This window comes from Lonchura striata, chromosome 1, assembly GCF_046129695.1.
Source record: "Lonchura striata isolate bLonStr1 chromosome 1, bLonStr1.mat, whole genome shotgun sequence".
Taxonomy (NCBI): Eukaryota; Metazoa; Chordata; class Aves; order Passeriformes; family Estrildidae; genus Lonchura; species Lonchura striata.
This window is the reverse complement of record NC_134603.1, coordinates 123,862,081-123,881,366: the sequence shown is the minus strand read 5'-3', so window position 1 is coordinate 123,881,366 and position 19,286 is coordinate 123,862,081. Positions and strand designations below refer to the sequence as shown.

Below are 19,286 nucleotides of genomic sequence, written 5' to 3'. Positions count from 1 at the left end.
TTTTCGCATGCTAGAATATAAGAAAAAAAATTTGCCATAAAAAATTTCTGAAAATAAGTTTATACAGGCAATCACACAGAGAATTATTTAATTATGTTAATTTTATTCTTTCCTCTCATTTCAGTCTTCTCTTATTCTGGCCATCCTTTGTGAATCCTTTCTTGGACAGGGTGGTTGTTCAGAGCAACATCTGACAGCAATGGCAAAAAAGGTGATGTTCAGCCTTTAGGTGCTTTCACCATTCTACCACAAAAGCTGCCACTACAGGATAAGTGACACTTGGAGCCCTATCTACACCCAAGTGGGGTGGAAAAGATTGATGAAGACACTTCATGTAACATCCCCATAATTCTCTGTTCCAGTAGTTGTTCATGTTGATCTCTATCTGTCTCTGCAGTGTTTTGCTTAAGAGCTCTCATCGGATAAAATTTCTAGAGTACTCCCGAAAAGTAGTAATTATTTTCTTTGAGAATTTTTATCCCAGAACTTGCTTCATATTTTGAAGTATTATGGGAAAAACTAGGCCACAGTTAACAGAAAAAAAGCTAAGAAAAGAAATTATATCCCTTCCAGTATTTAGAAATTGAGTAAATATGTATAATCGTAGTAAAATTATTTATCTTTTTCAAAACAGAAGTTGCTCAGATCCTGTGAGGATTCTTATCAGCACTGAGATAAGTAAAGATCATTCAAGCTCTTGGGAAGCAGAAACCCTTACCCCTTCTTATTGCAACAGAAAATTAACTCTTTTCCTTCCACTCTCATCAGCAGATATTTTCAGAGATGCTTTAATTTATTACTCTTAAACAAATTTCAGCACAAAAGAAAAGCCTCAACAGCAGAGACAAGCACTATCATAGATAAGTTATTTCCCCCAGCTTGCAAAGCTCTTTTTTCAGAAGACAGATTCTAAAACCCAGCAATCCAAGGTGTCAGAGTTGTGGCATAAACACTATTATGAAGAAAATCTCCAAGTGATAGCACACAACATTAATCATGTATTTCAAATTCCTCTTGGAATTTTAACACCTAGCCAGTGAAGAAACAAAATTATTAGAAATATTGATTTCTTGAGAAACTAAGTAAAGCCAAAAGTAAACCTTTAGGAGATATTTTATTCACTTTAAAAAATAGTTAATTTGATTTATCAATCACAGAACAACAGAATCATTTAGGCGGGAAAATACTACCAAGATAATCAAAGTCAGCCTTTGACCTATCACCACTTTGTCAACTAGACCATAGCATTAACCTCTGTGTCCAGTAATTTCTTGTAAAAGTCGAGAGATAATTTAAATTTCTTTATTTTTTCCTCCCTTCTTAACTAAAAGGCTTCTATAACACTCTATAACTTTTTCAGCCTGCGCGAGGAGCGTACTTGGGGTGCAATCTCAAGAACCACATGGGGTGCGTACAACCGAGGTGTTACAAGCGGCAAACACCAAAGGGCCCGAGTCAATCGCGGTGACTCGATCGGGGGACGCAGATCTCATCGGGACGCAGGTCACAGGACACCTCCGTGCCCGCTCTGCCCCACGGGGCTCAGCCTGCTCCCGCTCCCGGGCGGCTGGGGCAGACGCACCGGCGCTGCGCTGGGGAAGCTCCGTGCGCGCCGGGCTCGCCGGGGCCCGGGCGGGGCGGGCAGCGCGGCCCCGCCCGCCGCGGGTGACGCGCCGGCTTCTCCCGGAGCGGGCGGCGGCGGCGGCGGGTGAGCCGTGCGGGAGCGGGAGCGGCGTCGGGGTGTGCCAGACCCTCCGGACAGCTGGGTGCCACCGGAGCGGCCGCGGCGGGGCGGGTGTGCGGGGCTGTGGTGCGGGGCTGGGAGCGCCGGGCTCGGGGCGGGCCGTGCCCGGGCTGTGCGGGCGCTGCCGGGCTCGCTCCAGGGCCGGCTCGGCGAGCCCCGGCCGGCGGGCAGCCCTGTGGCCCGGCTGCCCCGGCGGCGGCGCTCGGCTTCTCCCGGCCCTCTGGAGTGTGTTTTCCCCCCCGAGCTCTGGTAAAGGGCTCCGCCGCGGCTTACGGCGCGGTAAATGACTGCCCTTGGCAATGATTAACGCCGGGCAGCGAGAAGATTTGGTTTAAGCAACTGCTAATCTTGTTTTGGTCCGCTCCTCTTTGTCTTGCTTTAGCAAATCCATCGCCTTTGGCAACTGTGATCTAAAGATCACAGAGATGTGCAAAAGCTTTGTGTGCATATTTACCTATTGTTATTGTTGTATATATACATTATATAACATGTAATACACATATACAAATATATATCATAGCATGCTTTTGTATTAAATGCAGAATATTCCATGCCGTATTCTGTTAGTCAGGAGACTGCCTTATGTTATTTTTAAATTCTGTGTTATCTAAGTTAAGCAGCATGAGAAATTTTTAGGTACGTATGAGGACAGCCTATGGAAACACATTGTGCAATTAAAACGTACTGATTATATAAAGAAAAGGAAGTTCCAGTGACTGAGGGTCGCTGGGTTAGCCCTGGGTCATGTTCTGGAGCTGGGCACAAAGGCACAGGGGCAGCTGCCAGTGCTTTTCCTTGAGGTGCCTGTGTTTGCTGCTCATCTCACATTCGCTGGGGTGTTACAACTGCTAGAGACACGGTCACCATCAGATCAGGACCACTGGCTGGGTGTTCTCACAGCCCCTTCAAGGATATGGCAGCTCTAAGTAAATATTGCCTAATTCTGCTAGCAGTGTCCAGGGGATAAAGGCAGGCGGGAATGTGGATCCAGGCTCTTGAGGATTAGTCTGGCCCACTCAGGTGTGTTTGTGGCACCCACCTGGCATGTGCCCACGTCACCCATGACCCAAGGGAAGCTGCAGCTCGAGTTTTCATTGCCCACTCTGCTTCCCACATTGACAGAAATAGCTCAAGTGAAGGCAGTGGTTTTCCTATTTGTGCTAGGGACAACTGAAACTGAAAGTAATGCAAGGCAGGGCTTTTCTGAATGGCACAATACCGGACTTTCTTTAGAAAAGTGGAAAGATTAATGTTTTCTTTTTGTAGAAGATGCAAATAATAATTATGCCTGACTCAGCCTAGGATATTGTTTATGATGCTTGACTTGAAATCCAGAAACCCTTTGTTTATAATGCATATTTTGTATTGAATCTAAGGAGTATTTGCCTTTTAATGAATTTAAAGATCTTGCATTGATACACCATGGTTGTATTAATAGAAATACTTGTACCTTTATTATAGATTTTGATTGTTATTATTTTAAATTTTATTAGGAAAATAATTATGCTTAATTATTTTTTAAAGGAGGGAAATATTTTGAAAATATTACTACTAAGGGCAGCTGTGATTTTTCATGTTTAATCCTGAAGAACAGCTGTTCTGGAGGTTAGCCAGCCCTGGTGTAGCTGCTTGAGCTAATTCTGTGATCTCTGCATGCCCACAGTGATGAGATGGTTTTAGCATAGGTGCAGCATACAGGTCACACGTGAGTGATGCTCTGCTGTGCCGAGGCTCCGAGTGTCCTGAGATTTCCCTTGCCAAGCACTAATGCATACTGAGCAAAAACTACTGAGGATTTGGGTCCAGTTGAGGAAATCTCAGGCATATGAACAAGTAGAGCATTGAATCAAACCATCAGTTGGCAAACGTGGGGTGACCTCTTGGTAGATGGTCACCATTGAGCCAGGACTGGTGATGTGACTGATACAAGGCGGTTCAGTGCTGCCACTGAACAGATGAGGAGCAGAACATAATGATTGTGAAGGCTCTGTTCACAGAAATCTTAGATCCATTGTGCTGCAGCACAGGCCATGGCAGTCATGAGTTTGAACATACCTAGCTAAGAAACCCTAGAGCACCTTTCCTTGATGCTTCCCTCCTTCCTTCCCAGGGCAGCTTATTGCCTCTGCCACAGAGCAGCGTTGCCTTTGGCCTGCTGGGCTGAGCCTGCAGATCAGGCACTTGCTTCAGTGTGGTGTTCCCCTCCACCCACCCTTCTCCTGGGGAATAAGAGATACTGTCAAGGGTACCAATGCAGAAGTTGAGGCCTTTCTGACCATAAAGGGCTGAATCAGTCTTGTGGCCTCATTTTAGCCAATTTTTGCTCAGTATGTTTCCTAATTGCCATCATTTTAGGCAACTGCAACCTTCTCTGCTTTTATCACACAATTTTGTAACTTCTGCATGTGAAAGAAGGAAGCACTCTTCTGGCAGGCTGATTTTAAAAGAAAATGGAAACAAAAAAAAAAACTAAAAAAAACCCAAAAGAACAAAACTCACACTATGATAAATCACAAAGCTAAAAAGTTGTGAACATTTACTCAGGACTGCTGGGGCTTGCTTCCTGGAAGTAGGTAGCATGAGACAGGTGACATCTTTGGTGTATCATATCTCTGCAATGTGTCACATGGATCTTATTTCCATGCATGTGGTGTGTAGTATGCATAAGGTTTTGGCTTTTGTAAACAGAGGAGTAAAAGAGATCTCGATAATTTAGGGTATTGTCATTTTTCTTTCTTCTCATTAAACATTTTGCATATTTTTATTATCTAAAAAAACCAAACCCTCAGCAACTTCTTTGTTCTTCTGATAAAAATACAAAGAGAAAAGTACAACTATGTGTCTTACAGGAATTTCCCAACTTCTTGGCGAGATAGGTCTTGGAAAAGGGAAGCAAATCATGCTTCATGTCTGCAGGGAGCTACATGCACAAGTTTACTGCGTAGTGTTTGGCTCTAGATCTTCATATCATTGCTTGCTAAATCTCTATACAGAAATTAAGGATAGAAACACCTTTCGTAAGCATTCTTTTTCTCCAGCTGGAGGGCAAAAAAAGAAAGACAGAATCCTTGTATGTTTACAAAACATTAATGTTTTGTATATAGACATTGAAAGACAGGAAGGCAAAAATAAAAACTTGTCATGCCACTTCATTGGTGGCTGAAGGTGTGACCTCTCCACCCACAGAAAGTGGACTGCCATCACGATTTCCTTGTTGGCAGAAGCTCCAACTGAATCGCTGAGAGCTTGGTCAACAGCTCTACGTGCTGTTAAGATCAAGCATCTGTAGGAGGGAAGGAAGAAGCAGAGAGGCTGCAAAGGCAGCTTGGAGCTGAAAGCACTTGCAGCAGCCCTGGCACAGACAAGCCCGCAGGGTGGGAGATGTTGCAGAAGGAGCAGGGTCTCCAGAGGGATCTGCCTACACTGCACACAGCACCGAAGTGCTGCCTGTGCAGCATCTGGAGGTTTGGGCAGGGGTCACTGGCCTGTTGTGTGTGACTGGTGCCTTTCTAGGTGACTGTCCAGAGGGATCCAAAACACTTGTTTGAGGTTGGCACATGACTTAGAGTTGATTCACTCTCTTCTTGAGCAGCAGCTGAAGAGTAAGTAGGACACTTATGAGCATTCACAAAGACACAAGCATCTAAGTTTGGCTGTCTGAATCCTTGTCCAGATTTCTGTAGATCAGGCGGAACAGTGGGAGTTCTAAGGGAACATAATCCCCTGATGAAATCACAAACGGTTCTGCAATTTCCACAGTGTTCCTCCAGGGATCCTCTTTCAACTTGGAGAAATTCAAACCAGTATTTTTCTTCTCGAGGCCTAATTAGTGAAATATCTTCACAGAATCCTTAAATATCCTCAGGGCTCCTGGTTTCACTTTCCTTTCTGATTTTGTTGGGCCTGTTCTCCACAGAGAAAGGAGCCCACACTTTCTGCTAGCCTTTGTGCTATTCTTTGGCTTGCTACCTGGTGTGCTTACTCCTTCAGTATTTAGGGGATAGACATAAATAAGTAACATACATGCTACTTTCTTGCTTGTTCTCTTCTGCTTTGCTGAAAGTCTGCAGTTAAATAGGGATCTCTGGATTGATGCTGTGCAGGTGTTGCTCAGAGTGTCTGCAGTACACCAGTACTGCACATTGTTCCACTGGAACCTCAGCATGACTTATGTCAAACTGTCTTCCAGTATGGCAGATGAATTCATCAATAGGTATGAACCTTGAAAAAATTGTTACAAAAAGCATCATGCTGTAGGCCTGGCCCAAAAGGAAGTACTTGAAGGATTGAAGGAGGTTTCTCTTAGCTCCAGCATTTTTGTATGCCTGGTGTTAGACTGTCACAGAGCTGAGGGGCAGGATGCACACCAGCAAGTTCCATTTGAGAACAAGTAAACCAGCAATGATTTCATTATGGATCTTCTCTCTCGTGCATAAAAAGAGGAAGCAATTTATCCTCCATGCCTGCTTTTTTTGTGGTGTGAAGGAATTCCTGTTTCCTGATATTGAAGGGATTTGAGGCTTAAGAAAATTACTTCTTCCTTTCCCACTCTTCTCTACATGAGATGTTTAGGAAGATGCACTCACTTATAGCTAAAACTATGTTTCAAAGCCAAATGTTCTACTTCTGTAATAAAGCATCTATTATACTGTAGAATTGACAATGAGTAATTTACTCTGACCTCTGTTTGTGTGCTGCCCACACATCCTTCAAGTTCCTGCTCCTCCTTTCCCTCAGGGAGGCCCTAGCTGCTCACCTACCTTGCTTCTTGTGTACAGCAGCAGTCACCAGGTTATAAGTTTTGCCTTCTATTAGTCTCATTGTTTTAATTGTGTAATGGTGATGTGTGGTTTTAAATTAGTCATAACTTTAGCTTCTGTTTTAATGAGATCTTCAGTTGTCTTCCCAGAGGGGAAGGCTTTGTTTTCTCAAGAGCATGTCTTTTCCCAGAAGAAATTAATTCTTACTAATGACATATGAAAAGGTGAGGTGGCAGTGGAGGTGTTGGGGAGTGATTATGGGGAGAGGGGACATATCTGCAAGTCTCAGGCACTGAAGAACATCTTGATAATGCCAGAGCCTATGACGTGCCAGGTACTCGTGTATAAATAGTCACGTTGGCACGTAGTGTCATTGCAATCGTGCTTTGGGAACAGCTGAGTGTAACAGCCTTGTCTCTCATGCACAGCCCAAAGACACCCTCACATGTCTTCAGACGTGTGAAATAATAAAACTGATGCTTAATGGCTGAGATATGAGTTGTTGTGCTCCCCAAGGATTTAGGACTACATGGCATTGGTTAGGTCTGTCTGGCCACTGGTTGCAGGTATGACTGTTTGGAGCTGGGAAGGCAGGAAGGCAAATGACTCATTCCAGACGAGAGAAAGCCCCATGTCTCCCCCTCTCTGGGTGGATGAAGATGAATCACAGAATCTGCCAAGTTGGAAGATCTGTTTGATGTGCTGGCTGGGAAAATTTGTCAACAGTATATATGTAATCCAGTGCTAAACCTTAGAGTAGAAATGTAAGATCATCTCTCGGCTGAAGTATTTATTGGTTTTTTTTTTGTGAGTTTTACACAGCTGAATTGCAGGGGTTTAATGCAAACCATGGTGGGTTGGTGTTACTAGTCCAGGTCAGCTTGCAAAGAAAGTATCTTGGTTTTCTCAGGAAAACTATCCATCAAAATTTGCACCAAACCTTGTAACTAATGCAAGATAACCCTAAAGATCATTTGAACTCCTGTGGATTATCTTTAAGAAAACATAAGCCAATCTTTAGGCTTCAGTCAGATTGGGAAAATAATATCCTGTACTATGGCATATGTGCATAAGCAATGATTTTCTTCCAAAAAAGGATTATTTCATTTTTTCAAGGTTTTCCATAGGCACAGATCCCTTGGACCAAGACAAGTTGTACACATTAAATATCTTTTCTTGGAGTAATAGGTTTGTTTGAAAAAATGAGGCTTTGGGACTTACAGCGTCTGAACAACACTGTGTAAACACTCATTGATACTCCAGAATTATTTTGACCACCTGAGGATCACTAGAGCTTCTGTCATTCCAGCTGGGGTAACTGACTTGTCCTAAACCATCTGAAATAGAAGTTTGTTAGCACTATGGAAAAATCACGTGGGTTCATGTATATGATTGCCCTTTCACTGGATTTCTAGCAAATTTTAATTCTAAGGATTGCTGCCTTTTCTCTGTAGGCTTGGCTAAGCTTGATAACTTTCCAGCCTTGAATAGCTTTATTCTCTCTTTAATGTAGATGAAATTCTGGATTTCAGTGGTCAGTTAATAACTAGCTTTAATAATTGCAAAAGTTGTATTGTTTTTAGTCTAGATGACTAAAACCTCTAACCTTTATCCTTCCTGTTCTCCTGCTAGGACAATAATGCAGACCCTGTCAAGGACAGTACTGTCTTTACAGAGTGCTTTCTGAGTACGTAAAACACCTGCTGTACATAATGTGGTGCAGGATTTGAAACTCACCTATAAAGGGGAAATGCATCCTCAGTAATGGTTATGTACATCTCTGGTAGCACAGAGTGACCTAATTGTGTCAGTTCTGCAGAAAAGTTACAGGCAGTAAGCTGGATACCTACAGTAGAGCTTTCCTCCATGAGCTGCCAGCTGCAGGGGGTGTGTGGTAGCTGGCACCTTCTGCTCCTGCTTGGTCTGGGCCCTTGGTTTCATTGAGTTGCCCTGATTGCAGTTTTGTTCTGAGATCTGTGCTTACCCCAGGCCAGAAAGCCACTGTCCCTGCAACATCACTGTGTTTCTACAAACCAATAGGGCTGGAGAGGATCTCTTGATGGTTATCAGATCCCACCAGCCATGTGATGGACATTTGGTGTGGTTTTAACTGTAGGACCACCAAGTAGTACTTCTAATATGCTCACTCATATGTAGGTTTCAGCTGGTTTAGTTAAAGGTGACGTTGTATGAATTGATACTTGTTCTGTTTTAAGACTGGGTTGTGCTTTTTTTGGCCTGAAGTAAATTAAACCTAACAGGTATTTTCCTACCAAAGAGAATGGAACTGAACCTTTGCAAGTGTTGCAAAACAAAAGGACTTCTGGGACATTGTTTATGACTATAAATTATTTTAACTGGTGACTTTGTATGCATTTTCTCATAGTATTTGCCTCTGAAGTGCTTACAAGCAGAAAATAGTATGGGGCTTCCAAAACTTTAGTGTATATCTATGTTTAAAGACAGTGACTAATAAATGAACTTGGAATAAGCGTTATTTAACACAAACCAGTTTCCTCTCGATCCACTCTTTTCCCATAGGTTTGCCATACAGATCTGTGCATTCTGCTCATTTCAGCAGCACCTGCTCTGTGAGTGTTAAATCTTTCTCCTACTGAAGGCAGAAGTTATTGTTCAGACTACTTAGTGGTATACTTGAATTCATTGTTAGAAAAATATCACCTGGGTTCGAAAGCAAGCTGTGAGCCTTACTTGTCCTGCAAGCACTGTTCTCTGTGTTTACTTCTTTCATCACTTTATCTTGAAGAGTTTGTTCTAGGCTGACCAGCAACTTCTTTGGCTTGGCTGGGATGGCAGAGCAGTCAAACCCAAGTGCTGCTTTTCTTCTCTCCCTCCCATTTTTGTGCATTTGCTATGCCTCCTGCTGTTCTCTTACAAATTCATAAAGAAGTTTGCCACATCACAGGTGAGCCTCTTGTGCTGGGAGCTGGCCAAAAGCTGATACCAATCTTATAAAGTCAGGGTGCAGCAATGGGGTGAATGCAACAAAAATCTTAATGTTCAGTAGGCACAAAATAAATGAGAAGTAGAAAATCCAGGTATATGGATGAATCACTGATTCTCAGCTTGCTTTTCTTACTGGTCAGTCTCATGAAAGTTTCTCCTGCCAAATGCTGTTTTCTCAAAATTGCCTGCTTTAGTAATAAGTAACACTATTTAGAAGCTCTTTGCTTACAAAATACTGTTTTCATACCACTGGCACAGTCTAGCATCTAGAAAGGTAACAAAGCCTGTTGAACAAGTGAACTGCCCAGTGAAATTCACTGTTAATGCATTCTTTAATGGTTAATTTGATGGCTGATAGAGTCAGCCCACAAACTAGTGCAATATGTGGATGCAGCTGCATGATCTGTTGTCACAGATGTGACAACAGTAAAGTCTTGTGTCAGTGATGGGCCATCTGATGCTTTTTTCAGGGGAAGAGAACCTGAAGAGTAAATTGCCATAGAGTGAAAGACTGGAATGATCCGTCATCGGCTTGGTCAACTTAAAAGACACAAGAGACACAAGTTTAAAGAGAGTTGATCAGAATGTTTTGTGGGCATACTGTATTGACTGCACTATTTCCTCTCTTACCCACTGTTTTGAGCTGCAGTTACAGACTACTTAGGATCAATCTGTCTCAGGATGTTACTGCTTAGCTCTTCATTTCATTTTTTACTATATCTGTGCTGGGTCTTTCCCAGCCATCTCCCCAGACCCATGTCATGAGACCGGAACTTCTAATTCTGTGGTTGCGGCCAAAACTATAACTTTTGCTTTACTTTCCTCCCTGGGCACAAGACCAAACACTAACACTTCCTGGATTGGAGCAGGTAACACATCACAAAAATAGATGCTTTGATAGCATAAGGAAATCCGCAGCAGGAAAAAAGCCAAGCTAAAACGTGTAGTGCTAAGTAACAGCAATTCAAGCAGCAGACAAAAATTGTACTGTAAATTAAAAGATTTGGAAATAAGCAAGAAATGAGGAATTTTTGGCACATGAGATTCAGTATTCCAGCGGGTAAGTCAGGAAGGAAAGGGTCAGGTGATGGCAGCATCTGCATCTGAGAGACACAGAAGGAAATGCAGCGATAAGACCGCATAGTATTTGCTGACTTTTTCTCTGCTTACTCAGCCCTTCTCCTGTGATAAGTAAAAATTATTACAGAGGTACCTTGAGAAAGACACTATTTTTAAGGTAACTTAATTTGATTTAATGTAATTAAATACTTAATTCCTGAAAAAACCATGATTTTTCAAATAATGTCATATACATTCTCTGAACCTTCCTTCAGAAGCAGCACTTAATATTTTTCTTAGGAATTTAATCTGTGTTCTGAAATGCTGAGACATAAGTCTCTCTTTACAACCCCCACCTTGTTGGTTTCTAAAAGTAACAGCTGTCTGATGTGTTGTTTGTAATGTGCACATGTAAAAAATACCTGAGGGTGGCTTATCCATCTGTATTGGTGTATCTCATAAGATCTGTATGTGGTTTATGAGTGCACAGTGTGTACGACCTCACTCATCACTTCTGCAACTGAACGGAACTGTCGCTTGCAAAGTACACAGTGCTATTCAGCAGGTGGTTTAGTCTGGAAATTACTTGCTTCTTTCTCTTCTCAGAGGTAGTTCCAGCGCCAGTGTTATGCCGGTTCTGTGTAAGCATCAGTAAGAAGCCTTGATCCAGTGTTTTCCATGTTGAGTACAGCTGAAAAGATGGTTGAATTTGCTAGCTTGCCAAGGTTGCTGTTTCTTCTGAAATTGATTTCTCCTAGCTCAAGGAATCTCAAAATCTCCCTGGAGAAAGCACACTTCCTGAAACTTTACCTTGAAGGTCGCCAATGCTTCCTTCAAAGACTGCCTTATCTCTTTGTCAGGCTTCTGAAAATATCCTAGCAGCAAAACCTGATTATGCATGCCACAAAAATAATTTTGCATAGTTTAATCTACTTCTTATGCACTGTAAGAATTAGAAAGAGTAGCAAAGGCAGGCTCATATGGCAGACCAGCTTGACAGGTTGCCTGGAAAACACAGGAGCTGGAGCTGCAGGAAAGTTCTGAGTTGTCTGCAGAAGCAGTGGCAAGCATTAGCCCTGAGGAATAAATAATTACCATGACCAGCTCTGGCATGTACTGTTCTTTCAGTGACTTGACCCACAATTACTGTTCTGTAGTCATTACCTAAAATCCCAAGATGCCAGTGTTAGCCTTACCACTAATTTCTATTAAGAGAAAACCAACTGAAAACCCACTGAAATTGCAGAATATCCATGAAATCCTTTGGTGGTGTGTATGTGTGCAATTTGAGCCTGAAAAACAAAAAAACCCCAAAACAAACACAACCCCCTTTCCCCCAGAAACCAAACCAACCCAACAACAACAACAAAAAGAGGAGAATGGGGAAACATCTGAACAGCTCTTTCCTACACTCAACAGATTTCTTAGTACTTCTTCCTTGTTTGTCTTCAGGCTTTTAGAGGTTTCTGAAAGGCTTGGCATGTAAGTCATGCTGCTGTCCAGCAATATGGTGTTAACTTGAAGCAATTCAAAGCATGGTATAATACCACTGTAATTGGAAATCTGTGACCCACACCTGACACTGTAATCCTTATGATGTATTTATTTTAGAGGGCAGGGGGAAATTAATATTTTTTGTTAACTCTTTGATTTTCAAGTTCCTCTGAAACAAATGAAAATTTATTTTCTTTTTTTTTTTTTTTTTTTTTCCTTTTTTTTCTTTTTTAATGATCCATATTCATTCTTCTGGTAAAACACATCTTAATAGCCAGGAAGATTGCAGGACAAGGGAATGACTGACTGGGAAGAAATGCTTTCTTATACCTCGTGGCCATAAAAAAGTGTTTAGAAACCAAATGGAGTGAAATTCCATAGGAAGGAGTAGTTAACTAAGCATCTTGGCAACAGTGCCTGGGAATTTCAAGTGCAGCCACAAAGGCATGATATTTGGCAGTGCCTTTCTACATTTCATTATGATGGAAAGGAAGGTGTATAAATTCTGTCAACCGTTTGGAAAGCTCTTGTTCTTTTAAAAGCAGTTTAGACAGTGTGCTTGTTTTTTTCTCATCAGTGAAGTGATTGTGCCCCTACTGTGATACAGCACTGATGAAACTGGTACCTTGATCCTGGGAAGTGAGAAGGATTTGCTAAAGTGGTACATTATTTTCTTGCCTTTACTAAGCAGGCTACAGACCCCTGACTGTTGTGTAGAGTTTGGATGAAAATGCTCATGTCTTTCACACTCTTTTCACTTTTGACCAACAGATCCTTATAGTCATTTGCAGAGAGCGACGCAAATAACCATGAGGATAGATGAAAGGAGGAAACGTGCTCTGTGACCTGCCCAGTCTGGAGTTTCAGTCCTCACCATCTGGTTCATGGACAATGAAAAACAGAAGTGAGCTCATGAGTCTGATCAGTACAGTTGGGTTGATTCCAGGTGTTAAGTGGAACAGGTGAAGTAGAAGGCATTAGCTTCTGCTGAGTTTGAGTTATTCTGGATCGACTGAAAGCTCCTGTTTGAGGAGCAGCATTTGAGTAAGATTTTTCCTATCAACAAGAGCAGTAGTTCTGTGATAGCAATGTACCCAATTGCTGTAAATGCCATGCTGTCCTAGGATGTGATCAATTTGGCAACACAGAATGGTATGTTTTTATAAGTTTAGGGGTTTTTTTGCTCTCCAGAGCTTCTCTTATTTCTTCTTCCTGTTCCTCCCCCTTCCATCATCACCCCTGCATGTGTATTTCCTTACAAATCTACACAGATCACTTGCCTTTCAGGAACATAGTGTGGCCAGGTGCACATGGGCATGTTCTTTGACATGCAATTGAACTCCATGTATGGATGAAGCTGAACTTTCTACAGGATGTAAATGGAAATTATTATGACTTTGTTTGAGTCTTAAGGTGAGCAAAACACAAAATTCAGGAAAGACTTGTAAGCATTTAGAGATTCAATTTTTTTCTCTCTCTCGGTCGTATTGAAGCCTTCAATGGAAGTTTTATTTGATGAAACTGATGGTGGGAACAACCTTGAAAGCACAGCTGAGGACTTTGCTTGTGACTGGATAGTACTTTCAATCATCCCCAAGGTCTAAAACTAAATCAACCTTCCCCATTAAATCCTGCAGGTGGTCATTTAGTTATATGATTAGAAATAACTAAAGGTGGGTGGATGGATGGATGGATGGATGGATGGATGGATGGATGGATGGATGGAGGGATGGATGGATGGATGAGCTGACTACCAGCATTTATCCTTGAGAGGAAACACTGACCACACAGAATGCATGAGCACTCCCAGAGCAGATAGTACCACCCAGTAATGAGTGAAATCATAAAATTTCAGTGTGGCTAAATACAACTACTGGTGAGGCAGCAAGGAGGGCTTGCATTTGCTCATGCTGTTCTTAGAGCAAGTTGATGTGGTTTTTGTCTGCACTACTGCTTGAGTTTTCATCTTTCAGTATGAGAACACTGGGGAGAAATCACTTCCTTTTTTAGGAGCAGTCCATCTACATGATAAAAGGGTATATCCCTAGTAATGTTAGATTATCTGTTTTAATTTAGACTTTAAAATAGAAACTAGTCTCTAAAATACAAAATAAAATATAATACTTTATATTATTTAGCTATTACCCTTAAGAAGAACACTGCATTTTATCTGTATTCCCTAAGAAAAGTACTGCAGTACTTGCATTTTTTCCTCCCTCTTCTTCCTGGTTCTTTTTCAGGCACAGGAAGTATGGCAATTCATCCTACGTAATCTTTTTGCTTTTGAGTGGTTGTTGTTAGCAGCTGTGGAGCTGTTCCCTGGCAGTTTTTTTGGTTATGCAATTAAGAACCATAAAAAATATGTACTGCAAGAAGCAGTTGATATAGTAAGTATATGAAAATAAATAAAAGAAAAAAGAAGTCTTCAGACTGATAATGGATCAGAAGCAGAAAAAAAACTTATTCAAAGCAATGGCAGGGGTGGGGGGGGGGGGGGTTCCCAGACTCAACAGAAAGTGTTTTATCAAAACTGCAGCCTGACCACTGGCTTTTTTGATTCTGTTTCCCAGAACTTGTTCATTTCCCTGTCAGAGGAAATTTTGTTTAGAGTAAAAAGATCAAAAGCCTTCTGTTTGTCTTCTGATGGCTGCTTTTCTCCATCACTGGTATTTTGGGTAGCTTTTTCTCAAGATAAAAAGATAATTTCTTAAGCAGAAGTTTCATTACCTTCACTGTACGTTCTGCTTCACTGGCTTCTCTACGTGTTACGGAAGTCCTCAAATATATATCTTGCTACCAGACAGAATATTGCATTCAGTATATTTGTAAGTGGCTGCAGCATGACTGGGCAATCTCACTGAAATCAGTGAAAAAAGGCAGCTTTGGAGGACTTGCATTTCCATTATTGAATTTTTTTTCTCAACTACTTGATGAAAAACTGATGTATTTTAAATATTTTACAAAGCTTTTTGGCATTTAAATATTAATTTTTTGCCATTAAATATGTAAAATTGTGGTTGCTGTTTGGAATTTAAGCTGTTCTTGCTAACCTGCACCAACACATAAGTTGGTCATTAGAAAAACAGATGACAAAATGAAATGTGCTATTTCAGCCTTGTTCACTAACAGTGTTAGGAATGAGATATTTTGGGCTTGCATAATTTCTCACTTAAATCAGCTTAGAGACAGGAGAGAAACACACTGCAGGATTTGATAGAATAAAGATACATAACTGGAAAAAAAATTTTGCATTGTCATTTTGAAAAAAAACACATTCAACCTGATCAGAAAGGGGAGGAAAATAACATCAAACTATATATAGGTTTACAACTATGCTCAGTGGGGAGAGATAGCAGAAAGAATCTTATTCAAACAGCCCAAGCCCAACACAGTGTTTTTTTTGTCTGTACTTGGCACTTGTGAGGCTGCACCTCAAGTCCTGTGTCCAGTTCTGTGTCCCTCACTTGTGAAGGAGACATTGAGGTGCTGGAGCCAGTCCAAAGAAGGGCAGCGGAGCTGGGGAAGGGGCTGGAGATTGAGTCCCACGAGGGGCAGCTGAGGGAGCTGTGGGTGTCCAGCCTGGAGAAAAGGAGGCTCAGGGGAGGCCTTATTGCCCTCTACAACTGCCTGAGAGGAGGCTGTAGCTGGCTGGGGATCATCCTGTTCTCCAGGCAACCAGTGACAGGGGAAGAGGACATGGCCTCAAGCTGCTCCAAGGGAGATGGGGGTTGGACCTCAGGAAGAATTTATTCACAGAAAGGCTTGTTAAGCATTGGAATGGATTACCCAGGATGGTGGTGGAGTCACCATGGAGATGTTTAGGAAACAACTATACATGGGCCATGGTCTAGTGGACAAGGTGCTGGTTGGTCAAAGGTTGGACTTGAAGATCTTGGAGGCTACATAACCGATTATGCAATTCCATGAAAGGTCTGTGATATGTGCTGGTGCCCTCCTGTGAGGTAAACAGCCAATTATCTCCCTAAAAGGAAAGTTTCTAATACACTTTTGCATTAACAGCAGTTAGCATCAGTGAGCCAAATTTTTACCCCCACCTTGCAGAGATGCTTGATACTGCTGAGCCTATGCAGCAAGAAGTGTTTGAGTGCTCTTCTCTAGTTTCAACCTGGAACATACATGCTAGCTAAGCATATGTAAAGGGAATTAAAAAAAAAAGAATATTTGAGTGTGTTTTTGATATTCCTACTTTATCAGTACCATTCTAGCTATACAAGTGGAATGATGACCTTGTCTTTATGGAGATGGGAACTATGCAATGGCACTCTTAAGGATGAAGTTTTATGTATGGTCATTTTTATTTGGAAACAGAGTATCCTATTTTGGTATGACTGACCCTATAGAAATTTAACAACAAAGCGTTTGTTCCAGAATAATTTCCAGGTCAAAGAAATGTATGTGTGCTTATCTTTGTGCCCAGTTTTATTAAAATGGGTGGGGTTTGTAATTTGAAAGTGTTCATAAGAGGGACTGGGCAGGGGTGGGGTGTGCAGCACTCCTTAGCTGGGCTTGACATAAATATGTAGTTGTATAATAACAAGAGCAGCTTCAAGCTCTGTATCACTAAACAGAGATGGTGTCTATATAAGCTGGCAAGTAAATAAAGCTGTCCTGCTCTTCCCATGTGGGTACCTGCCCTGAGCAAACTGTCCAGTTTATTGGACTGAAGACACAGTTAAAAATTTATTGGGATTTTCAGTGAGAGAGTAGATTTAAAATGTAAGTTAATGACAGGATGTTTTGATTTGGTCTAATTATACCCTTCCTCTACATGGAGGTTTGAAAACACTGATGCTGTGAAATTTAGCCTGAGTTTTAGCTCTCCTGAAGGATCCAAGCAGTTTGTGTCTCCAGTTCTCTGAGTTGGAGGAAGATGGTTGAGACAAGCATTTGATTCTTTTGACTCAGATATTTTAGAGGCTCTGGACCTCAGCTGCAGTCACACAGACCTGTTCTTGGGCACCTGGGAGTGAGGCACAGGCAGCGCTGCCTTGGCTGTATTTGTGCACTGGGAATGCTGGCTGAGCAGAGCTATTGGGAGGTGGGTGCAAGGATGAGCCCTGAGATGGCTCTCAGAGCAGAGAAGAAAAGCACTGGCTTCCAGAGATGAAGTGGACTGTCAAGTATGACCAATATATAGAGAAGGGGACAAGCCCAATGCTTCTAAAAAGGCATTATTTCTAAAATGAATAAATTCTGAGATGCAGACATGCAAACATGTTTTCTGCCATATATGGCACTAAGCCTGGCTTTTTCCACTGTCTACTAATTATCAGCAAAAGTGATAATGACCTTTAAATAACTAAATACCAAAATACCAACCTGATGTCTATTCTGGTTTGTTTTTTTTTTTTCAGGTTGTTTTTTTTTGCTACAAACCAGTGAAGATGACACCAAAACATGAAAAACAGGTAAGTGGTATCTAAGCTTTAATAAAAAAGGATTCAGGTCATGGATTGAATTTCATTAAGATTCTTATGGATCAGGGAAGATTGGCTGTATTCTTCATATTTCTAGTTGCCAGGATACAGAATATTCTGGAATGATGCAGTGCCAGTTCCTTCTGTTAAAGTCTGATAGAAGAATCAGATATTTATTCAGAGTAAGTGACTGTGCATAAAGGGCTCAGACACTGAGAAAGGTGAGAAGATATTGGATGGAGTCTTCTTTTTATCAGTTTTAGGTATTTCATAGGGCTAATGGTTGGATCTGGGTCTGAACTCTGATTACCCAGCTGCATGGATCACAAGAATCCCACTTGCATGATCTCTTCTGCTCAGTCCAATGAACATTAAAAGTTTCAACAAATTATTTTGTCTCAGCTCTTAGTCTCTTACCAGCCTTACTACACAGCATGTGTGGAGTGAAGATGCCAATACCCACAGCATGAAAAGTTCTATGTCTTTTGTGGCTGATCCTTTTACTAACAGGCAACCTGATGGGATATGCTATTTTTCTTGGAAGCTTTGTGGAAAATTACTCTTCAGGGGTTATTGACTAATCACATGTGTAATAGGAGCACAAGCTCATCACCTGATATAGTCCTGAGCACAGACATTTGAATTAAAATGCAGCAATCAACCATTGTGAGGTTGTTTTTATTCCTCCTTTTGTGGTAGATTTTTCCATCATATTAAAAATAGATATTTCCATGTCAGATTTCCTATTTTCCTAGTAGGAAAATGTTAAGAGATTTCTGAGAAAGGCACATTTTTTCTGGTCAAATTCTATATAGGAAGGCTTCTGCCTTATCCTTTTCTCTGAGGAATACATTACGTTATGCAGAAATATATCCAACAAAAGAAAAGAGAAAAGGGGAAGAAAAAAAGAAGCTGAAAAATTAAAATAGAAAGATTTGTTGTGTTTACTTCAGCTGCCTTTATGGGTTGTTTTTCCTTTTGAGGCAGATCCAAATGGAACATTTTGTTTTTCCATGCTTGTGTCTATGTGACCTTAGTGCTGTCCTTGTAGTCTCCTGTCAACACTCATGTTCTTTGCACAGATCTGTAAGCATGAGGGAGTAGGTGCAATCCAGTTTTGGGTGTCACTATGGCCATTTTGTCATTTATGTATGACCCTATCTACTTGGTCTGCTCCTGGCCTTGAGGACAGGGTAGCAAAATACCACCAGTGCCATGCTTAAACTGGCTGGTTTAGCCAGGAATTAAAAATCACATCCAGCCAGAGAAGCTGCTATGCAATTCCTGCTTGTTAAGTAGTTATGGCTACTTTTGGGGCAGATTTGATGATTCTGAATGTTCACAAGGGTGTTTAGGCCAGTGTGACTGCTGGGGTCCATATCAAAGCTATAGCTTTAGCAGTTTGAGCAGAAAATGGTTTGCCTCTGATTTTAGCAGTTTCCAGAGAGAAGGAGTAAATGGATATGCCACATCTTCCAGTACCTTTCTCTTGAGTATATACTGTTTCCAGTGCAAGAGGCCTCCTTGCCTAAGCCTGGACACTTTTAACTGTCAGCAGCAAATTTTGGTTTTGAGAGAATTGTTGCTCTGAAGTGCTACAGGACACATATTCTTGAGTACATTGTTATATGAATCAGGTATTGTGCCACTGAATTAAAAAAGAAAAACAACAACACAACCAAGAAACAAAAACAAAAACAAACCCACAAAACAAACAAACAAAAAAAAAAACCAAACAAAAAAAACCCAAACAAACAAACAAACAAACAACAAAAAGCCAAAACTGAAAATATATGTAGTGTGACGTAATAGCTAGATAGATCA

The 19,286-nt window shown here is 41.4% G+C and overlaps 1 protein-coding gene across 10 annotated transcripts in view; it reads left to right on the top strand.

Moving 5' to 3' along the window:
- Positions 1-1,627: 1,627 nt before the first annotated feature.
- The window catches only part of SNX10 (sorting nexin 10), a 36,035-nt gene continuing 18,376 nt past the window's right edge, over positions 1,628-19,286 (top strand). For 2 of the 10 annotated variants that reach the window (XM_021538199.3, XM_021538206.3), the window contains exons 1-5: positions 1,659-1,708; positions 12,796-12,928; positions 13,312-13,437; positions 14,265-14,411; positions 17,400-17,453. In XM_021538199.3, coding sequence (XP_021393874.1) covers positions 17,430-17,453 — 24 coding nt within the window. In that variant the 5' untranslated portion in view covers positions 1,659-1,708; positions 12,796-12,928; positions 13,312-13,437; positions 14,265-14,411; positions 17,400-17,429. The other 8 variants (XM_021538205.3, XM_077787403.1, XR_013340961.1 and 5 more) reach the window with 6 other exon arrangements.